The 23,811-nt window shown below is 37.7% G+C and overlaps 1 protein-coding gene across 2 annotated transcripts; it reads right to left on the bottom strand.

Moving 5' to 3' along the window:
• Positions 1-5,937: 5,937 nt before the first annotated feature.
• Positions 5,938-22,483, bottom strand: pdgfba (platelet-derived growth factor beta polypeptide a; the record flags this gene model as incomplete). Of its 2 annotated transcripts, XM_081385131.1 has the most annotated exons (7): positions 21,983-22,483; positions 14,035-14,131; positions 12,627-12,698; positions 11,872-12,065; positions 9,347-10,235; positions 7,775-7,898; positions 5,938-7,499 (listed from the first exon to the last, which is right to left on the bottom strand). In XM_081385131.1, exons 1-7 carry the CDS (start codon positions 22,052-22,054, stop codon positions 7,487-7,489), a joined length of 1,461 nt encoding a protein of 486 aa, XP_081241257.1. In that variant the 5' UTR covers positions 22,055-22,483. The 2 variants fall into 2 exon arrangements, with proteins under 2 accessions (XP_081241257.1, XP_081241258.1); XM_081385132.1 differs by lacking the exon at positions 5,938-7,499 and having other exon boundaries at positions 7,771-7,898; positions 21,983-22,471.
• Positions 22,484-23,811: the final 1,328 nt, after the last annotated feature.

Here is a 23,811-nt window from a genome sequence, read left to right on the forward strand (position 1 = left end):
GTTCGGCTGAGGACGTTTAATGTTCTCGAAAACCCCTGGTGTCCCATTTAGCCACTTGTTAGCAACCTTTCTCAAGACAAGTAAAAGCTTGTAAAAAAGTAAAAAATCACCAAGTATTACTGATGTATTTTATGGCGTAGAATTGTGCTTGTGTTCACAACAGACCTTCTTTCAGCCATTTAACCAAAAACCCATTGACTTTGGGACGATAGAACCGGATGGAACTAAATGCCACTAATTTGGCCTGCAAAAATCTGTCATTTTAGGGATAAGATTAGAGGTAAACTATATTAAACACCATTATTTTAGCATCAAACCCATTGTCTATAAGAGGTTCCTGCTAATACAGCTTTTGATGTCTGTATTCAGTGCTGTCACCTGTCAGTCATAGTGAAAACAATACATACCTCACAGCGGATGCTTGAGTGGGGGTGATCTCTCTCACACACACACACACATACACACACACACACAGCTGGGTGGGCTTCCCTGTACTGAACGCTTTCTGAAGGGAGGAATTCTCCACCCGGCGGAGACAGACAGACAATATTGACACAGTACAGAGTGGGAGAGAGCATTCGATCTACAGTACATTCCCAAGATCGGATTAACATCAAAAAACATGATGTAACCAAAAAATGAGTGTGAAAGTAGAACATCTGAACTGTCCGGCTTGTTTGTGTACCTTGCGGGCATTGAGTCATGCGATATGTGTCAGATATGTTGTCTGAGATGAAGACATTAGTCATACACAGCGAGATTAGGTCATGACACAAAACCGATTACAGAGTTAAGAGACTGCTCAGATTAACTGTTGGATTGAATTCTGGGATGAATGATTACAAACTGCAGTGGAAACTGCATGACTTAAGAGTGGTGCTTATTTGATTTGTGAAAAAGTATGCAGAGGTTTCAGTTTTCTGGTGTGTACATGTGACTCATGCACTGGAAATCTTGAGATTACTGATTTACAAGCGCTCAGACATAAAAGTGTGCTTGTGTGTTGGATCCAGACTTCTTTAGCATTAAAAACACCCATGCGCTTTCTGTCGCCAACATGGTGCAAATGATATTCGTCAGAATGGTAAGATTTTAGGAATTGCAAGTTTTAAATTTGCAATATAGCTTCCTATAGGCTACAAGCTGCAAAAAAAAAGTGTGAAAACCTGGTGCCAATGATCGGTGAAAATTTTTAAACAACAACTGTTAATGTGTCTGTTCAGACTGACACAAACATTTGCATGCCGTCAATGCGAAGGATTTTTTTTTTATTATTATTAAGAGGACTTTTAATTTCTTTCTAAACTCACTGTGAAGAAACGAGCCACCCAATAAGATCTGTACTTTTGGTCACATGTTGGCGGTCGTTCACTATTTTGCTAACCTTTGCTAATTGCAACTTTTTATCTCACAATTCAGACTTGTGTAATGTGAAGTCGCAATTGTGAGGAAAAAGTTTTGCAAGATATAACGTCGCAATTGCAAGTTATATACAGAATTGCGTGACATAACTGGCCATTTTGAGAAATAAAGTCAGTCTTTTTTTCCTCAGAATTGGACTTTATAACTCGCGATTGCGAATTTATATCTCACATTTCTGAGAAAAAAGTCAGAATTGTTAGATAGAAAATCGCAATTGTAAGTTATAATCAGAATCATGTGGCATAAACGCGCAATTTTGAAAAAAAAAAAGTATTTTTTTCTCTCAGAATTGGACTCTATAACTCGCAATTGCAAATTTATATCTCACAATTCTGAGAAAAAAAACTTTTTTTTTCATTCCGTGGCGGAAACAAGCTTCCATACTTTACATTTTATGAGTTCATGAGAACAAAATCATCTCTGTGGCTGTTCATGTTATAAAGTACTTGAATGTTTGCGAAAGATCAGTGCCTTATAGCGTCAATCTAGTTCTGGGAAGCATTTTGTGTTCTTTAATTTGCATTTAACTGTGATATGCAAAAATGTACATTAAAAATGAGGATGGAAATCCAGGTACTGTTAAAACCGTTGTGTCCAAACCATGCACTAAGCATGAAGCATTTTATGGTCTTTTGTTTATGGCTAAACTACAGCTATTAGAAATAGTCCCAAAAAGTTTAATATGGACATGAGTGTAACCACAGACTTTTACAGTATTACACTCTGGTAAAGTTTCTCTCACTGTCCCGATCTTTCTCTGAGTGTCAGTCTGTGTCCCATGTGTATTCTCAGGGCATCTGTCCCTTTAAGAGTGTGTCCTTACACAGAGCTGCTAAATCTGGCACAGGTCCGTGTGTGTAGCGTTACCAGCCCTGCTCGATCTGATGCTGATTATGACACTCAGACATTAGGACTTATTCCACCCATGCATTATCAGCTCAATCTGAATCAGCAGTGCCAGCCAAAACACACACGGCACAGAAATGTATAAATAATGCATACAGAAAATCCAAGCCAAAGCACACTTCAGCTGGTCCAGGAACTCATATCGAGCTGATTCAACACTACCTCTTACACACCAGCTGAAAATTTGACATGAGTTAGATTTAATGGTGCTAGATTTGGCAGCAGTTTACAATGATTTCTCGATCAAAATCAGAGCTATTCGTCAAGAAAAACTGTCCAGAACTTGGTTTTATCCATCAGGAATTGTGTGGATGTTTTATGCACCAAAAATGGAGCAAGATCTGAATGGTAGTTTGTGAAAGCAATAGCTTTTTGGCTATTCGGTTAGCATTAGCCTATAGCCTGGCCTCGATGACATCAGTGGAAAAGAAATTGATTTAGGTGTAAAACCATTAATAATTTACTAATGAAATGTGCAGTTGGACAACACTTTGCAACACTATGACCCCTAGCTAGTGATTGTAGAGCACTTGTGACCCCCTCTTTCCCTTTCTGGCGTGTAAACGCTACAAACCTATGCATCATTTGTGGTTAAATCTGCAGTTTATATTAAATGCACACATACTTGTTAATACTCCGGGTTGTTTGAGCAGTGTGGATGGATGGAGGTTTGACCGGGGCAGGGGAGATCAGGCCAGGTGGAGCCCAGGTGTGAGTGAGTTCAGTGAGGGTAAGATGCAGGGTGTGCCAGGGGTCAGCTGGAGCTCTCACATCACGCTAACACACCAAAACCACAGCATGCATCACAACACACACACACACACACACACGCAGACGGAGATGCTTTCACTCACAAACACACTGTTTTATGTCATCCTCCTCCTAGTTGGAACCTTTTCCCTCTCAGGGTTGAATGAAGGGCAAAAAATGAAAAGCTTGTCTATTCTACCTGTCAATTTGGTTTTTGCATCTTTAGAGGCATTGCTAACTTTCCAGAGTAGCATTATGCATTTTAAGAAATAATCTTGACTTTTAAAGAGACAGAAGCTTTGTTCCAAAACCTAGTGAGCTGCCTTCATAGACAGCATTTTAAGGCATCATAATTATGAGATAAAAGACAATTGAGACATAAAAAGTAAATATTTTAGGTAAGTCAAATTATGAGATATAAATATTACTTTTACTGTATGTCATAATTATGATTTGGCATGTCATAATTTCAACTTTTTATTTTATAATTGTCTTTTATGTCATGATTATGACTTATCTCATCATTTCCACTGTAATAATTATGGCTTTTTATGCCATAATTATGATTTAGCATTGCATAATTTCAACTTTTTATATTATAATTGTCTTTTATGTGATGATTATAACTTATCTCATAATTTTGACTGTCATAAATATAACTGTCATAAGAATGATTTTGCATCTCATAATTTCAACCTTTTATCTAGTTTTTTATGTCATGACTATGACATCTCATAATTTCAAATGTCATAAATATGACTTTTTATCTCAAAATTAAGCATCTCATAATTTAAACATTTCATTTTATAATTGTCTATGTCATGATTATAACTTATCTCATAATTTTGACTGTCATAAATATAACTGTCATAATTATGATTTTGCATCTCATAATTTCAACCTTTTATCTTATAATAGTCTTTTATGTCATGATTATGACATCTCATAATTTCAGATGTCATAAATATGACTTTTTATCTCAAAATTATGATTAAGCATCTCATAATTTCAACATTTCATTTTATAATTGTCTTTTATGTCATGATTTTAACTTATCTCATAATTTTGACTGTCATAAATATGACTTTGTATGCCATAATAGTGATGATTTAGCATCTCATAATTTCAACTTTTTATCTTATAATTGTCTGTCATGATTATGACATCTCATAATTTCAACTTTTTATCTTCTAATTATCTTTTATGTCATGATTTTAAACTGTCATTATTATTATATTATATTTTTATCTCATAATTATGTTTTAGCATCTCATAATGTCATAATTTCAACTTTTTATCTTATATTTGTCTTTTTTGTCATGATTATGGCTTATCTCATAAATTTGACTGTCATAAATGACTTTTTATGCTATGATTATGATTAAGCATCTCATAATTTTTACTGTCATAAATATGACTTTTATGCCATTTTGGCATCTCATAACCTTTACTTTTTATCTTACAATTGTCTTTTATGTCATGATTATGACTTATCTCATAATTTCAACCGTCATAATTATGACTTTTAATCTTATTATTTCATCTTATAATAATAATTATGTCTTTTATGTAATGATTGTAATAATTTCGATTGCCCAGTAAGCAGTATAGTACTAGTTTCGTGTGGAGAATATTTTACCCATTATGCATTTTTAACATCTTGGTCAAAACTTAATTTTTCACACTTCAGATCTATTTTTTAACACTTGAAGCTCATCTTGGACCCTCACTTGACGAGGCAGTCCCATGTTGGGGGCCCCAGACGCTCACATACCTCCCACTTTGAGGTTACTGAGCACTTGTGAAGAGTAGACCGGCTGTGTTCGTAAAGATTTATAACTTACACTGACTCACTCCCTACATGTTCTTCCTCTCACACTCCCTCTCTTCAACTCCCCTCTCTTCCTCTACCTCTCCTCTCACTTTGCCGTTAGACCAACACCCTTCTGTTGCCCTCCCGTCTATTTGCTTTGTCTGCGTAACATTTATCAGTTCATCTCCTCCAGGCCAGGCCTCTCGTATCTGTTACACCACCTGATCTCCCTCTGCGTACACGTCCATCTGTGCTGCTATGACGACTGTCTGTAACCACTGCGACCTGTCACCTTCACACACACAAATCACAACTGTAATGTGACCACCACACGCTACACGCCTAGAAAGACTCATCCATATCAGACACACACAGACACAACATTTTGAAGCCGTTGCGAACACTGATTTTTGAGGAAGCATTAGCATGCGCATTAGCAGGAACAGCTTAAAATTGTTTATATTTGCACTAAAGAAGTAGAATTTATGATACTGTGTTTATCAGATTGTATTGCAGATTAGCAGATAAAGAAAATCTTGGCTGTATTTGATTAATACACTATATGTGTATGATATAGCTAAAACTACATTGAGAATATCCAAGATGGTCGCCAAATATGGCTTGGCTTCAAGCCAAGGGATTTTGATTTGTTTTATGACTTTCCTGAAATAAAATTGTATCACAATTCAGACTTTAATGTCATATCTTATCTTATTCCTAAGCAAGTAGGGATGGTTTCAGGGTGGTCAACTAGTCATCCAACAACCAATCAGTCAATTAGTTTGGTTAAAGTGTAGGGTTAAGGCCTTCAACTTTGTCTAATAACACACTTTTATCCAGACAATTACTGTCAGGCTCTAAATAGTTTAAAATTAATGTTTTTTGTTCACTGGAAGACAAATGCCCCTTAAAGTCTGCGTGAACCGGATGTTGTGACCGACTTTACTTCAGTTTTGTGACATTTTCTGAGAGAAACAGAATACTGAATGAGAAAAATAGAGGGCGTGGCTTGTTTCCCCCCGCTGGATATTGATTGAATCAAGAAAAGTAGGCTTTCCCTTTTATTTGTGTGGATTGACTTGCACAAATGAATTGTTCACCACTAGGCAAGCAATGTGCGCTAACAAAGTAAATAGGCTTAATTTTGATTTCACGCCAACTTTACGAAGCCATAGCCATAGTCGTTTCTGAATTAATATTGTCTTGTTTTCACAAAATGCTATAAAAAACATCAAACCAATGATAAATGTAACACTTTTTATATTTATATTAAAATAGCATTATTACATTAACAATAATTTCCATCCAAACAAATAACAATTAATTACTCTTTTATACCTTTTATAAATAAGTTACGTAAAAAGCCAGAAGAGAAGTGCATCATTTACAAACAGTTAATTTATAGCTTTACAAGATTCCAGAAGCAGTTGAATGCACAGACGAACATTTGGGAACAGCAGGCATAAAATGACAGAGCACTCCATACCGCCCCCTACAGGATGGGAGTATTTCACTGTAACCTCATTACGGCTAAACACAATCTTCTTGTTTTCATATAAATATTGAATTAGGAACTATTTGACCGTGCATCTACCAACATGCGAACATTTAGTGCTTTCAGCACTTAGCATTTGATAATCTCCAGTGTACGATATTCCAGTGTTTTTGCACTAATTAAATACTGTGCATTATACTGAGAGATCCTTACAAGAAAGTACTGAGGCGGTACCATGGTATCAGATTGATTACCATATTCAAAAACCATGGTATATATATATGGTACTCCAAAGTACTTCAATGAATACCATCATATTACCATGGTACATGTTCAAAAAACTGCTTTGTAAGTGCTTTTACTCCTCGATTTCATATCTAGCCAGCTGATATTTTGCCATTTAATAAACTTGGAGTGTTTGAGTAGCTTGAAAAATTTACAGATTATACGTTTTGAGATGAAGTTATTTGTATTTTATACTTTTCTAGAAGTCCTGAGCTTCATTTTCCCAGTTGTTTTGCTCTTTGAGAGTCCAAATTCAAAGTCCTCACATATATTCCAGTTTCAACTTCTTCCATTTGCTATTCCAGTAGTTCCTCCAGTGGATAAATAGTCCACATTTGTTTTCCAACCCAACCACCAGTGGGTCTACATCATTCATTGGCAATTGAAGGCTACTTTGACTTTCCCCATGTAGCTAATCACTGATTTGAGCCAGACCCTTGGCCAAACAGTGGTTCAAGTCAATATTGCACCGCATTTGGCAGTTGTTGAGCTGAATGAAGCGTATCTGGCAGACCGTAATTGTGTTGTGTTTTTAAAAACGGTCTTGCTATTTGGCAGGCTGTGTTTGTGTCTGTATGGAATCCCTTTTAAGTCCATGCTCACAGGATATCCTGAGTACGGCCAGCTCTACGACTGCAGTGGCTGATGGGAAATGTAGTTCATGGGAGCTTATTTGGCAAAGATCAAAGACATTTCCAGTTATTATAAAAAGATTTCCAGTGTGTCTCTGCTATATCCTGTGTGTCTCCACCCTGACTCTCAGCTTTGTGGTTGCTCCTGGGCCTTTGGCAGCAATTCAGAGTCTTTGGTCTTCTTCAGGACATGACCCTGTTAGAGGATAGAGATTAATTAGATTGATTAGATTTCACTTTAAAATGTAAAAGTTTGGTGAAAGCTGCAGTGTGTCATTTCTGCACCACTAATGCTTTCAATCTGAATTGCAATCTATTGAGTGTTCTCATCCAACGAGGTCTAAAACACAAAAATATTATTATTTTTGCAATTCTCTCTGGTGACTCTAGTTACGCAGAAATGACACAATTCAGCTCCAAATCATTGCTTATTAGTATGTTTCAATAACCATACTATAATATTAGCATTACATTATCATCGCTCTCATGGAGGCCTTGCTCATCCTCTTCCGGTGTTTCCGCCGTCTCTTCCGCGGGGGCTGGAGAGGGGGCGGAGTCTGTGGGGCTGGGGGGGTGGTGGGAGGAGTGTTCGGCACTATGGGATAATGAAGAAAACAGAAGACAGAAGAATGGAATGCGTTAGCCTCATAGTAGCCATCATAATATTAGCATCACATTACTTTGTTGACCCTTGACTTTATATGCTACCTCTGACGTTAAAGAAATGGAAAGAATAACAGGAAGCATAAGTTACTAATCAAAACACAATGTGTACACACACACACACCATGACCCGATAGACCAGGGGTCTCCAACACGTCGCTCGCGAGCTACCAGTAGCCTGATTGGAGGAAGCTCGCCAAGGGGCCGTTCACATATCACGTCTTTTGCACGCTCAAGTTCTGTTATTTCAAATGTATGTCTCGCTCATAATAGAATCGGGGCGCTCGTTTTTTCCGGGAAAAAAAAATCAACTTTTCAGAATGCCGCAAACGCACCGCAGGTCATGTGACAAGAACCAGCCAATCAGCTTCACCCTTTCCTTAACAACATTGAAAGCTCAGTCAACATGAAGGATGGGGGTGCACCCAAACAATATGGGTGTTCTTCGTAAATAAATCTTGTAGCAGAGCTACAGCAAGCGTTTTTCGGTGGTGGAAATCCATTACTAAAACTTCTTTGTTGTTGTGGAGAGCACGGTTCATGGTTGCATAGCAACGGCACACGCCATGGGAGCGCAAGCGTTTTTGCAAGAAGCAGCGCAGCCACGCCTTCCACGTGTTTTTGGACGCGATATGTGAACGGCCAAGACGTACTTTTCATCTAATCAGAGTGAGCTAATATAGACAGGTGTTCCACCCCCTCCAATGCAAATCAAGTTTGACATATATGACGTGAGGTTATTATTTATGAATATGCAAATGTAATTACAATATAACAGAAAATCAAACAAAGTTTCAATCAAGCAGGCAAAGTTAGCAGGAGTCTCACAGAGGCAAGCATGCAGCGTAGGTTTCGTTCGGTGTGAAAACATGACGGCAAGCAGAATGCTGAGACACTCCTTTAAAATCATTATGCAAACAAAAAGTGCATATTGATGCTAATTTTGTTTGTTATTTGTTGGTTTTCGACATAAAACTTGGTGAACTAATTTCATTGTGTAGTATTAGTACTTTTTGAACAGGATTCTGTGATAACCGTGATCATTTTGGTCACTATAATATATAGTATATATACATATCATTTCATTATGATGCACTATAAAATCAACTATAGTTATGTGTTTTTACAGTATAATATGCAAAGTACTATTTTCCATAAAAAAACTGTAATCTCTGATTCTGTTCTTTTCTCTGACATTAAAGGGTAGTCCTTCAAAAACTCTTTTAGGTTGTAAGTTGTTAATATGAGAGTTATGAGACATTATTTTAGAGATTTAAGTATTGTATAACTTGAGTAGCTCTCTCCACTTTCATTTTTTTAAAGTAGCTCTCAAATGAAATAAGGTTGGAGACCCCTGCGGTAGACGATCTAGACACTGACCTGTTTTTTGTGTGCTTGTCTGTTGTTGGCTAACTGCTTGCGTCGTATGTTGGTGAAGGTGATGGTGTCCGTGGTTTTGGTGACGAAGATGATGTTGTGTTTCTGGCTGCTGCTCCCTTTCCTGCATATTTTGATTATTTGCTTCTGATTGGTGGTGATGGTGGTGGTGAAGTTTTCTAACTTCTGATTGGTCAGAGTGATGACTTAACACTTCAGATAAGCCGCTGGATTGGCCGATCACCTCAACGTGGCTGTAAGTGCGACTAAAAGTGTCTAATTGGCTACTGTGTGGCATGCTGTGCCCTGATTGGACGGGATTGTGGGTAGCATTGTATTTTGGTTGCTGTGGTGTCGTTTTATCCTGTGGTTGCTGTGGTTCTGGCTGTTGATCCTCTTGCAGATGTCTGTCGTAATGCTGTTGCGTCTTTTTCGGCATGTTGTCGCCACTGTGTTCAGATTTCACCTCCTCAGTTTGTGTTGCGTCACTCATCATGTGTGGATCTCCTAATGTGGTTTGTCTGGTGGGAACATCTCCTCCGCTCACATAAACTGCTGTGTGTGTGAGTGTATGTTGGTACGGGCTTTGTCGGTAGCCCTGTGTGTGTGTGACGGTGTTTTTGGACTGCCATTGTAGTTCCTGACTCTCTTTATCCTCCAAATGGAGCCTTTGATTATGTTTAAGTTCGTCATGGCGATGTAGTTCCTCTTTTGATTGGGTCTTTGGTAGCGTTACTTTAGGGTGGAGTCTGGGCGGAGGAAGAGGTGTGGTCTGGAGCCGTGGGCTGAGTGCAGAAATGCGTGATTGACAGCTACAAGTCACATGATCCTCCACGGGTATGACAACCCTCTCATAGACTGGTTGTCGGTTGATATACTGGATTTTCGTCATCTAGACAAACAAAAAGAGATATCAAAATAATGCTAACCATTAATTTCGGAACACAAGGACACTGTTACATTTCTAATTATATTTAACAATTTTTATGCTAGCATGTTGCTAAGCTAACAATGCGAAACACTAATAAATACACAGTGTAAATGTGTGGTAAAATAGTCAATTTATAATCAGACTCCACTATTTTCATGTTAGCATGTTGCTAAGCTAAAAATGTGGTACACTAATTACAGTGTTGGGGAGTAGATAACTACAAGTAGCGATGCTACTAACTAAGATTGTCAGTAGCTCAGTGGCTTTTAAAACAGTGTAGCTTTTTCAGTGGCTAACTACTTTTTACAGCAAGTAGTGGTTTATCGTGACCAAAAGCTACACTTCGTTTTGCGCAATGGATTGAAGCAGTACAATGTCATCTTATTAGATTACAAACTAAAATTGTGCTTTACTGCCATCAATTGTTTCATCGTGCATCTTGTGGCTTTACGGTTATTGAGAAGAGATCGTCTGATGATTATATAAAGGAAGTACAGGAGTGGGTTGATATCTCAGATGAATCAACTAGTAAACATTACACTAGTAAAAGTTTGCAAATAATTTATGTAAACTGTAGATTAAAACATTATTTGCGTCAAAGACTTCAATCACATACAGTCGAATAATAGCCTTTGTAAATTGATTAATTATCTTGCTTTATTGCACTCTATATCAAATGTTTATTTCTGATTTTATGATGACCCGCCATAGTTTAATCCGTCCCAGCACAGCTCTAGCAAAGCATCTGTCAATGATTCGTCAATCTGTCATCGGTCCGCGCTTATGACACGGCATAAAAACATAAATGTTGGGTAAATAGCGTATTTCTAATTAGACTAAACTATTTTCATGTTAACAAGCGAAAAATGTAATACACTAATGAGCATAAAAATACACAGTAGGCTACACATAAATATTGGGTAAAATAGTGTATTTGTAATTAGATTTAACCATTTTTATGTTAGCATGTTGCTACACTAACAGAGTGACACACGAATAAGTATACAAATGTAGTACACACAAATACTGGGTAAGATACTACATTTGTAACTTTTTTTGTTGTTGACATTTTAAGGTATTGAATGAAATATTAGTACATTTTTAGTTTTAAAGTCCCCCTGTGGTGAAAATCAAGCTTTTAATGTTGTTTGTATGTCTATATGGTGTTTTTAATATGCTTTAAGACTAACCATGTGCAAATTCATCAGTCAACACCATTGCTGTGAGTGAGTGGAGGCGGGGCTAATTTGCATATTCATAGAACCGCGTATACTAAATGAAGCAAGGGTGAAGAGTTACATTCAAGCTATTTTAAAAGCATTAAAAAAACTTTTAAATATGTCATTTTGGTGATCAAAGATGAGTTTTAAGGGATACAATTATTTACTACAGGGGTACTTTAAGATATCTCTTAAATCTTGACCACCATTTTGTTGGATTATTTTTTTTACAAATCCTGGTTTCGAATTTTGCCAAAATAAATCTTTTAAGGTATTATTATAGTGCCTTATAATATATTTTAGAATACTTTGCTGTTGTTCAGAAAGGGCTGAAAAGTCATTACAACTGTAAATGTTGTAAACTTGCATATGAATACCTGTAAATGTCGTGTTTCAATGATGACTGGCACGCATTGTACGGTGCGTGTGTTACAGCAGCCTGAACAGCGCTGGACTTCCACACACGGAGGCCATAACAGGAAGTTGGCGTTCCGTCGGTCCAGCATCGCACGGGTCACTTCCATAACTTCTGTTCTCACCTTACACATGGCCTGCTGTGCCACCTGAACACCTGTGAGAGAGATAGAAAAGGCACTGGGTGATTTAACGTTTATACTCTCTATCATTTCCACATTGCAGAAGCCAACCTGGATGGAAGTTAGACAAACCAGACTAACAAGACTACAGACACACACTATAATTCACCCTCTCAGCTCTGTCAGAGTGTGTTTGTGTATACAGACTCAAGGCGCACTTGACTGAAAGTGAGCACTCAGAGAGAGAGAAATAGATCGAGTACATGTGCGAAAGAAGCGTGGGTGGTAAAATTGAGCTTTGAAACTTGTGTGTGTGTGTTTGAGGGTGACCTAAGGACATGTGGCGAGACAGGACGAGACAGAATCAATCATAGAGACGCAACAGCAGACTCCAGGCTCATATACGCACATCTCACACACTCGCACAAACACACAACAAAGCCACAACACCATTGTGGAATGGAGATGCCACAGTGTCTGAAAATAATCGCCACAGACTGGAAATACATTGAAATTCTGCAAGAGGACAAAGATGAAGAGACGGGAGTGTGGAAAAGAGACAAAGAGAGGAAGGGAGGGAATGCTTGAAGACTTACTAAGGCTTCTGGGAAGACGTTTGTGTGTTCCGTTAGAGTGCATCTCACTCTCGGGTATCTCATCGTCTTCCTCTGACAATGAAAGACAAAACGAAGGAGTGATTAAAAAATGTGAAACATCGTTCAGCAATTTGGGTAGTTAGTTGACTTTAGTTATCTTATAGTTATCTATATAGTTATTGTTCTTGATGCGATCAGGCCTTATGTCTGGTCTAGGAATGTACAGATCAAGATATTTTCAAAATATTACTTGTATATGGTTTATTTTCAAATTTTTCTTCTCATTTTTTGTTTTTCAGTGTTTTGAAATCTTTTTTTTTTTGCATCTTTTTTTTTTATCAGGATGAAGGACTAAGCCAAGGACATATATTTTCACCTGTTGCAGAGATACTTTAGTTACGTAGTGTAAAAATACACCCACTCAGACAGTAGTGAGGTGACCAATCACAGTCCGCTTTTTTCATATTACACTATGCTGTTTGTTGCAATGTGAACGTGTACATATGACTGCAAACCTGCATTTCAGTTGCGCAACTGTGCTTTGTCTCTGCATTTGTTTGTGTCTCTGTATGTCTCATACTAAAGACCTGGAGTTGCCCTTTGAACCCTCTTGATTCCACTGTCCTGACATCTTGCCGTAAATCTGACCAATTGGCTTGTCAATCTACTGTAGTGAGTGTAATGAGTGACTGGTATTGTAGTCCTCGTAGCAAGGGTCAGAACATTGTTAAAGCTGGCTATAATGCACACACACATACAGAAACAGAGGATTCTGGTATAGGGAACAATAGTGTAGCCTTGTGTTTGTGTCCCTTCTGTAAACTTAGAGCTGGACCGGGCTCAAGGTCACTGCTATTGTGCCTGTGAGGGGCTATACACGGCCCATTCATGTAAATATTACCATTATCCACATGCATACACACACACGCGCACACACACTGCATTCCAGACCCCTCACTCTTTCCTGCCTCACCTTCCCACTTCAGCACACCCCAGAAAACACACACATTCCACAAATGACGAGACGTTTACTTGTTTGAAGTACTTCTGATATGGGTTTTCAGTGACTGATGATTATATGTAGAGAGTAAGGCAGCCAATGCATGATAAAAAGAGAATATGTAGGCTAATAGAATAAATAACTATGCAACCAAATATACTATGCAACCAAATTTCATAAGTGTCATTTGCAATGAGTATAAAGTAAATGCTAAATTTATTTAAAAAAAAAACTATATAAAAAATACATTTAAAAAAAAAATGGTATATATTTTTTATATAATTTTTGCTTTTCAAATATTTAATGGTGATTCTGGAAACATTTTGGTCAGATATTGTATTATCTCAATGTGTGTGTGTGTATAAGTGTTTTGTATAGGATCTGTTAAAGGTATGGGATCAGCTTTACCTACGGATTCTACGTCTAGAAGTCTCTTCAGATCATCTACGGATGAGATCGGGCTGTTCATCACTAAATCCACCAGAGATGGAGGAAGAGGGTCACCCTTATGAAGAAAGAGAGAGAGAGAGAGAGATGGTCAAACAGGTTTCTGAACAGACACTCACCTGTCTGGGTCAGAATTTCAATAACATACACACATCCATGTCTAGCCGACGTATTCAGTGCAATAACAGACACCTGGCTGAGCACAGACATACGGCACGTGCTGCAGAGTTACAGAGAGCATGTGTGGAGAGTCGCTGTCCTTTATTAAGCTGCATTACTCATAATCAGGTTAGTGTGTGTGTGATGTGGTCAGTGTCATGTGGCCGACACACAATGGGAAAATAAATACATAAATAAAACATATTGCCATAACCAACCATACATTTTTCACCTACACACAGAGTTCCTTATATATATATATAATTTAAGGTTAAATACAGTGTACTGCAGTTCAGACCATTTTTCAGACCATTTACAAACAACAATTATGCTATTATTAATAAACTCATTAAAGGGAATGTCATTAAAAACAAAGTTATACTATATATAGACAAGTAATAGATATGTTTTTCAGGCTGATTAATCGGCAGATATATTGTCTGTTTGGCAATCATCTGCAATAGTAGTTCCCCTTTGGGTTTCAGTTCCAAAATATAAAATTGTGTCACGTATCGGCATAAAATCATTGGCCACCCTGATCTCTAGATCAGTGTTGCTAAGTCTGTGGTTTTCCCGCAGAATTGGGCTACTTTTACACTGTTGCCTTGGGTTGTGTTTTTTAGTCGAAGGGTTGAAGCCCTATAACTATTTTTACTGCCAGAATGCAATTGTTTATCCCTCAGAACGCGCTTCGGCTGTGTTTGGCAGTGATTGGGCAGGTTTTGAATAGCAATTGGGCTGGTTTTGTTACGCAAAACTGGCTACCCTGCTGTAGATATTGGCATCAGCCACTGAAAAACCCTTATACCATGATCTGTCTGAATACTCAATTCTGATTGGCTGGAAGGTGTGCAATAAAACCGCACACAGAAACATTCAGGAGCTCATTCAAACAGACTCCTGACTATCAACGCTGCCCCGTGACTTTTATCAATAAAATAGCTTCGCTACTGAATCGCTACATTATATTTCTCAGCAACGAGGGGGTTACATCGCTATTCTAAAGTACTCACAGCTTCATCGTTAAGAGAGAGAGAGAGACTCCAAACAGATGCAGGTACGCATCTCTCTCTCTCTCTCTCTCTCTCTCTCTCTCTCTCTCTCTCGAAATAAATGCTATAATTCATTCATTCGAATAACCGCAATCTTACGCATTGCTTTATCTCTGTGTCTGATTCAAAGCGGGCAGAAAATGCTATATCTAACTGACGGAAGTAACCGTCAATTTTACCCTTCTGGTCTGCGCTGCAAACATCAACTTTAAGTTGTCAATGTTGCTAAATGACCATGGTATAAGCGAGATAATCCACGGCTAGCTGTGCATTAAACGATTTTAAAGGGGTGGTTGATTATGATTTCACTTTTCTAACTTTAGTTAGTGTGTAATGTTGCTGTTTAAGCCGCAAAAGTTACAACGCTCAAAGTTTAGGCAAAGCGAGATCAGGGCTTGAATTTCGGTGCGGGATTGCGGGTATTGCGCATATTTTTTATCATTCCCGCAGGTCTCCCATTTATAATGCGGGAAATTCCCGCAAACATTGATTCACTTTAGCATGTAGGTTCAGGTTGTATTAGTAAATTAATCCACGCAGATGGAAAATCAAATCAGTCATTTTAAAACTGTCAGCGAGACGCAATTTCACAAACAGCGTGAGTGATTCAGCGGCGCTGCGTCTTCTATCTCGCGTCTCTCAAAATGGGTTGCACAATGCAATCGTTAAGCGCGCAGCAGGCGGCGGAAATACACTCTCGCGTTTCGGGAGTCGATCGGGCCAGCATTGCATCACGAGTAACTAAAGTTTACCATTTGCACGTCTTTTCAAGTCTCACCAGTTTAAACAGTCACGCGATTTTAAACTCTTCGGTACTTGCACGCTGTCTGAGAGATGCTTTTTTCTCTGCACACATACATAGAGTAAAGCAGCCTCACAAACAGCTCGCGGGTAACAAAAGTTATTTTTCGTGGATTATAAATCGCTTTAACAGTCAAAAACATAAGAAAATGATGTCAATTTCGGTCTTGGAGAGTATCCTCTAATCTAAACACAGTCGGTTATGTCTTAAATAAGCATAAATCGCACGTGACCGTATAATGAAAACAGGATCCGTGCACTAGCTCTTAAAGGGACAGCAGCCATATGTGTCTGTCATTAATTTGTTTGTCAAAACAACAAAACATAGCTTTCATTTTAAGGAATCAGGATTAATAGTCTATGAATTTAATTTAGTCAGGACTAAAATACTACCCAGTGTTATTTTACATTTGATTAGGCTACTTTATTCAGTCTCTGTAGTATTTCTGAATAGCCTACTAGTTTTAGACCTAAGCAAAAACTTTTCTCTTTATTTCTCTTTATTGATATCTTTATTCTATTGTATTTATTTGTGCTACTTTTTTCAATTTAATTCAAAGATTGAAATCAAGCTTCCTTGAGTTGTGTAAATTCTTAAGAACAAAATGACCCCATTGTAAAAATGCAATGAGTAGGCTAAGCATACATTTAGGCGAGATAAATGTAATTAAAAAAAAAGTCTAAACTCCCCCCTCAAATTAAAAATTCCCCCCCATAAGAATCACCTAAGGGGGGATTTCCCCCCCATTTTCCAAAATGAAATTCAGGCCCTGGAGATATTTTATTTTCCAGAAATTGCTTATTAAGGACTACAACAAACGGCTGGTAGAGACTACACAACATTCCTCCAGGGTTAGTGACATCACAAACCCTAAAATTTAAATAAACCCCGCCCCCCGGAATAAGATTTGATTATCAAGACAGAATATGCTAATCAATGACTAGAGGATAACATCACATAAGCAACATAAAATTCATCAACTATCCATTCAGAAATGTTGTCTACATGTTGTCACTTCTTGAGTCTCTCCATCTTTCTGACTCCAGTTTGAACATAGAAGGCAAACTTTTTTAAAATTTTCAGTGCATGTGTGTGAGGTAATCCAAGCTGCTGAATATATTAACATACAGTCTTACAACAATTCGTAACTATTTTGATATTCCAAGAGGTAGGTTTATAAATTGAACTTCAAACTTTGTATGAAATTGCACACTTGCAAAACAGCAAAATTTTCTTGTGCAATCAGGTTGGAAAGTGAATGCTTGTATCTATGCCAGAGAGATGTTTAAATGTGTGCGAAACGTATAAGAAATATATTCATAACTCATAACTTATGTAATGCATTCTCAATGTGGCCACAAGGGGCACTATTACTAGACCTTCTGTAGCCCCGCCCCCTTTCTGTCTTCCGTTTTTTATGTCCAAAGCATGAAGGGAGGATCTGAGAGATTTACGAATGAACCGCTCGTTTTAAAATCTTCCCGGTCATTTGACATTTGTTCCACTTCAAACGTTACAATGCTCATGATAACTTTCGTTAACTCTACAATAAGTAAATCCACTTCACTAGCTAGTAACTCTTTGACAGCGATGCCATAGAAATATACAGAGCTACCGCAAAAACTGAAGTTCAAACACAATATTCTAAAGATGGCTGCACGCTTGTTTACTAGTGCATAGGTTCTATAGGGTCATAAATACAGTCAGTTGTGTTTTTCAAGTCAAATACAGTAATGGCAGAGTGACAGTTTGAAGAGAATATCACTGAGCAAACAATCATAACAAGAGGATTTACATATATACCCCTCAGGTCCTACTTGCCCTACTCTGTGCGGTCCTTGAACCCGGTTCTCCAGCGACGGAGGCGGGCGCTCTTAACAAGGAGACTAAAGACTTCAGTCTCTAATGTCAGTCTACTCTTACTAGCTGGCCTCCGTTACATATAGAAGCCTTAAAGGTACAGTACCAATAACCTTCTTAATTTAAGAATTGGGGGAATGGGGTACAAAAACAGTCATGGAAAACTAAATTATGATTGTATCTGGTGCAAAAATCCCCAAGAACATTGACTAAAAAGTTAACTATAACAATAACTAGTGTCCAAATGCACAATAACGTTCCATTTATTATAAACACACTGTAGTTTTATTGTCCTGCCACTTTAAATGCTCAAGCTCTTTAGAGTCAGGTGGATTCTGATTGGCTGTCAATATTTTTATCATTCATCAGCTGAAAACATTTTTATTCTTAAAGTGATTACAACGATATCGTTCCTCTCTGTCACTATCGTTATAATTGTGGTGTGAACTCTGCGATGTCAGAGTGAAACACACATAAACTAAAGCAGTATATCACCCACTGTCAAGTGCAAGTGTGTGTGTAGCGCTGTAACGTTTACTGATCCCATTAGGATGACATCACTCCCATTTGCCACATGCCATAATGAATCATGGGATGCAGGAATGCCAATAGTTCATCCAGGGGAAAATTGAGGAGGAATGGGGTATAATTATCGACCTGGACTGCTATACACACACACACACACACACACACACACACACGAAACTTTATAGGCCGGCCACATGGCAGTCAGCCATTACTGAGTTCAGACTTCAGACATAAAGAAATACTGTATCCATGGAGTGACACCCACACCTGCACATACACATAGGTCGAATAAACAAATGTATTGAAAGGAGGATGAAAAGAGCAGGATTTGATTTTTTTAAAAAGTCTGAGCTAGCTTCAATAATCATGCTTACATAGAGAGAGAGAGAGAGATTAAGTATTATAAGGATAAGCACAAGCACAATAAGGTCCATCCATCTTCCATTTTCCAAAACTGAGTCATTAATTCAATGCACATCTGAGCACGCTCTTCTCAGGTCTTCGGCTTTCATTCGCTCGAATCCTGAGTCATGTCTGCAAAAGCAATTTCGATTTTTTTTTTAATCCCACGGGCTGTGACACGCGCCTAATGAGAGCAACCCAAAGCCCAATCATCTTATGCGATTCTATCCACACGTCTGTAACGTGCCGCCTAGATTATTCCTCTCTTATATAACTTATACACAAGACTTATGATGCATCAGCTGGAGGACCAAAATCCCATCATCTGTGACCTTATAAACTCCGAATCGAGGGCTCTGTTTTAGAGGGCAGGCCTGACATAAGGTTTGTGGGGTTTTTTGTAAGTTTGGTGATGATGCAATTCAAGAGACGGATTACAGAAACATCACAATGGGGATTTAGGTCTTATAATGTGTGTGTGTGTGTGTGTGTGTGTGTGTGTGGATGGCAATTGATGTGCATGTCATAAAGACCTTTTCATAAAGGTCAGGACACATATGTGAGAATATCTGCAACCCAAATCAAGATACATTAATGATTCTGCTGAATCTGTTCTATTAGAGAACGGATGGTTTCCCCGCCATTAACGAATTTTCCGTCTTTTAAGACGGAACGCTTCTCTGCCATGGACTGAATTTTCCTGCAATCAATGTTTTCATTGTTAATCCATGTGTCCACTAAAGCATTTTTAGCCAGTTGACAATGCTGGCGCCAACGCAGTGTTTTTTCAGTTGAGACGGTTTATGTGTTATGATACGGAATATCCGCGGAACTGTTACTAGCATCTGATTTTGCAAAAATTTTGACAAAATGTAACATATTTGCTCCAGCACAAGTTTTGGTTGAAGAGATGTGCTTGTTGTTGTCATTTGTTGTCATTGTACAAGCTGGATGTGGCAATTGGTCAGTGTTGTATTTGTCCCGCCCCTCCTCCACTGTGATTGGACGGATGAGTAAAAAGTGACGAGCGCTGTTTTACCCAAAGTTGAACATTCTTCAGACTGGTAAAAAAAAAAAAAACGTTTTAAAAATTGAAAACAATTCGAAAAATACGCTAGACTTAGGGGGAAAAAAACGTTATGGTGGACACACGGCCTTAGGCTCTGAGCGTTTATTTCACGCTGAACACTAAGTGCTCAGTGTTTTTTACTGATCGACGAGAGTTGAAGAATGTTCAACTTTGGGTAAAACAGCGCTCGTTACTGTCACTTTTTACTCAGCCGTCCAATCACAGTGCAGGAGGGGCGGGAAGAATAACATCCTAACCAACCATCACATTCTCCTTGTACAATGATAACGACAACAAGCACATCTCTTCATCCAAAACGAGAGCCAGAGCAAGTACGTTGCATTGTGTCGACATTTTTACATTCAGAAACAAACTATTTGCGACATCAGATAACAGTTCTGTGGATATTCCATATCGTAGTACATATCGCGTCTCAACTGAAATGCAACTGAACTCAACCTTCTCAAATGCCCACAGCAAGACCGTTTTCAGCAGAGCACTGGCTAGCTTTGATGGACACATGGCCTTATACAGTAGGAGGCGCTATGACATCTTCTCAAAGAGTACAGAATCTTTAGATAAAAACACAGGCGAAAAAGAGGCAGAAACAAACAAGCGATAGAAGCATAGCTTTTGCACATGTAAAATAACGTGATTAAACAGCATATAAATCAAAACTGCCAAATGTTACTGAATGTTGACCCAGGAAGATGTGTAGGTCTGTGAAGCTTTCAGGGTGTTGATGGACTCAATCTATTCCATCTATGTTTTAATCATCGTCTGAATACGATCCGGAAGAAGTATTTGACAACACACGATTTTCTCAGCTTTTTGTTCAAAATGTTGCATTTTTTGTTCAACTTAACCACATTCAAGCCTTGATAAAAATAAAAGATAAAATAAAAAAAACAATGCATAAAGCTAGAATAAAAGCATAAAGCTTTTTCCAGTCAGGATATTCTCGATATTACATCTAATTTGGGAAGATCGCGATTCAGATCAGGGATCGTGATTGTTATAGGATCGTGATATGAAATTTTGGGAAGATCGCCCACCTCTAATTTGAATACATGAAAAATGTGCACTATCCATTGATGGGGCAGCCAAATATCAACTGATATATACTGTTTTATTTTGTATTGTTACCAGGATTCCCACACCAGTGAATGTCTATGACTTGGACTACTGAATAAGCATTTTTTTAAATTCAGACTGACTCACTAACGAGTCATTTATAGAGATTTGCGAATCGGTCTAATTGTTAAAAAATAATCTTCGTTAAAACCTTAATCAGACTCCACCATGACTTCTGATTAAGTTGTCAAAAATTTTCTATTTTGACGTTTAGTCTGGAAAATACAATTTCAAGTTCCACTCATAAAAATAAAGTTTCTTTGTTGGCATTTATGGTTCCATCAAGAACTTTTAACATCCATGGAATGTTCACATTAGAACGGATCACTGAAAGGTTCTTTGAGGAACCAAAAACCCCATTATTCTATGGCATCACTGAAAGAAAAAAATAATCGTTATGACCTTTATTTTTAAATAGTGTACAGAGGACCTTATAGGAACTCACAGCACTATTTTAATACGGCTAAAGGCGTACTGTCGTGTTAAATGGACAGCATAATTGGGGTTTAAGCCGTGACAGTGATGCTCTTGGACTGAGTGATGGTTTTGGCAGCGGAGCATCTGGGAATCCATCCAATGCACATTAATGCTGGCAGCACGAACTGTGGATTTGTTTGAGTTTAGAATTGCAGACATAAACAAATACAGATAGATTAAGCATCAAATCTAGTAGAGTTTCTCTGTTATCGGGGTCCTGAAGGGTGGGGGCCCTCCACTTTGGGGCCAAAATACGCAGTCAGGCGTGCTTATGAGGGCATTTGTTACAGTTTGCTTAAATTTCATCCTCGAAATCAAGACAGTTAAAATTGATCTTTGAATGCAGCTATTGTTAAATGAGACATATAAATTAAACTCCAGCAGAGACAGAGAAACCGAGCGTGACGTCAATCAGGTGAAGCTTACCTGCGCGCGACCAGACCGCAGGCACGCCGCGAGCGCCGCGAGCACCAGCAGCAGAAGCCGCGAGCTCATCATGCGCGCACATCCAACTGTCTCTCTCTCTCTGTGTCAAACACACACACACACACACACACACACGCAGTCTCTCTCAGCTGCAGGAAAGTTTATTCCAGAGGGGTTGAGTCACTTTGAACACCGCGCCAGCTGATCCCTTTTGACATTTAACGCCGTATCCGAAATCTCCAGTGTGGAAATGAAGTGTTCAAGTCAAAAATCGCATATTAATGATATACTTGAAAGAAAAAAGAAAAGAAAAAACTCCACTTCAGTTTAAAATATCAGCTTTAAATATCCAAGCAAAAATATGTCCAGTGTGTTGACTCCAGAAAATAGCCCATGCGTAACTATTCCAGCGCTGCAAGTGTGCAACTTTCCCTAGTAAGTAGGCAGCGGTTGTGCGCGTGCAATAGCGTGTTTCTCAGGTGCTTTAATGCCGCGCTGTGCACTTCGCTCTGGCTTCAGCCTTAAACAACAAACCCCGCCCTCCTGCGCTCTGATTGGCTCTCTGCCCGCTCGAGGCTGGACTGATGCTTCCATATAAGGCAAGTGATTAGGAACGATTCTGCAGCATGTATGAGGGTGGCTCTTCATACATGACCTGACATTCTCAAACTGTGACTTTTATTTGAAGAAAAGGCAACAGTTTTCCCACAGCCACCTGTTCTGTCTTGTTTCACTGGAGGTTATAGCAAATAGTTGTGAACCTGGGAGTCACACTGATGACACTGGACAATCCAAACTGATGATGGTGGTGGAAACATGCCTGAATCTCATGGACCCTGTCAGGAATGTGTCTGGGTTATATTTCACTACAAAATAATAATAAAAAATGCTTATAATAATGTATTTTTCTTAAAGAAAATGAATCTTATTTTAGGACCATTACGATTATTATTTTTTTCTGACATTTGTGACATTATTTTCATAACAATTAAGCATGTTTCCTTCCCAAATTCTCATTAAATGTCTCATCTCACACACATAAAGTGATATAGGCCTATTATATATTATATATTCTTATATATTACCGTTAAAATTTGTTGTACTTCATTTAATGCTGATTTAAAAAAAATGATCAATTAGCAATAATTGTGACATCATTTTAGACAATTAATTTTATGAAAATAATGTCACAAAACCAAATCTTAAATGGGTCTAAAACCGGATTAATTTTCTTTAGGAAAGTTTTTTTTCTTTTAATTTGGGGTGAAATATTATCTTAAAAATAAACTAATATACAATATATAATATAAGCTTTATATTATATATTTAATAAAAATATATAATATAAAAAATATAAAATATATATGATTTGTATTAGTATTATTAATAATAATAATGTAATATGTGTGTATACATATGTATATATATATATAATACTAATACAAATAATATATATTTAATATTTTTTATATGATATATTTTTTATTAAATTAAATAATGAATATTATTACTATTAATAATAATAATAACTTAATACTAATAATTATTATTTTTATTAGCAGGCTAGTATTAATAATAATGATAACAATACTATTATTTTTCACATTTAATTCATCTAAGACATAGATATGCATATATCGTTTGATTTTGAAATATGACTCATACCCAATTTTGTCAAGCTTTGTGAGAATCGTCCGATAAGATCCTGGGAACACATTAGTTTGATGATGTGTGTTACCATTTATATCTATTTAGTTATAAATATTGCCCAATAGAGAAGCGAAAAAGTGAAATGAATGAGCAAATCAACCGATTTCACAAGGTTTTTT

This window comes from Scardinius erythrophthalmus, assembly GCF_964197995.2.
Source record: "Scardinius erythrophthalmus genome assembly, chromosome: 14".
In the NCBI taxonomy this organism is placed as follows: domain Eukaryota; kingdom Metazoa; phylum Chordata; class Actinopteri; order Cypriniformes; family Leuciscidae; genus Scardinius; species Scardinius erythrophthalmus.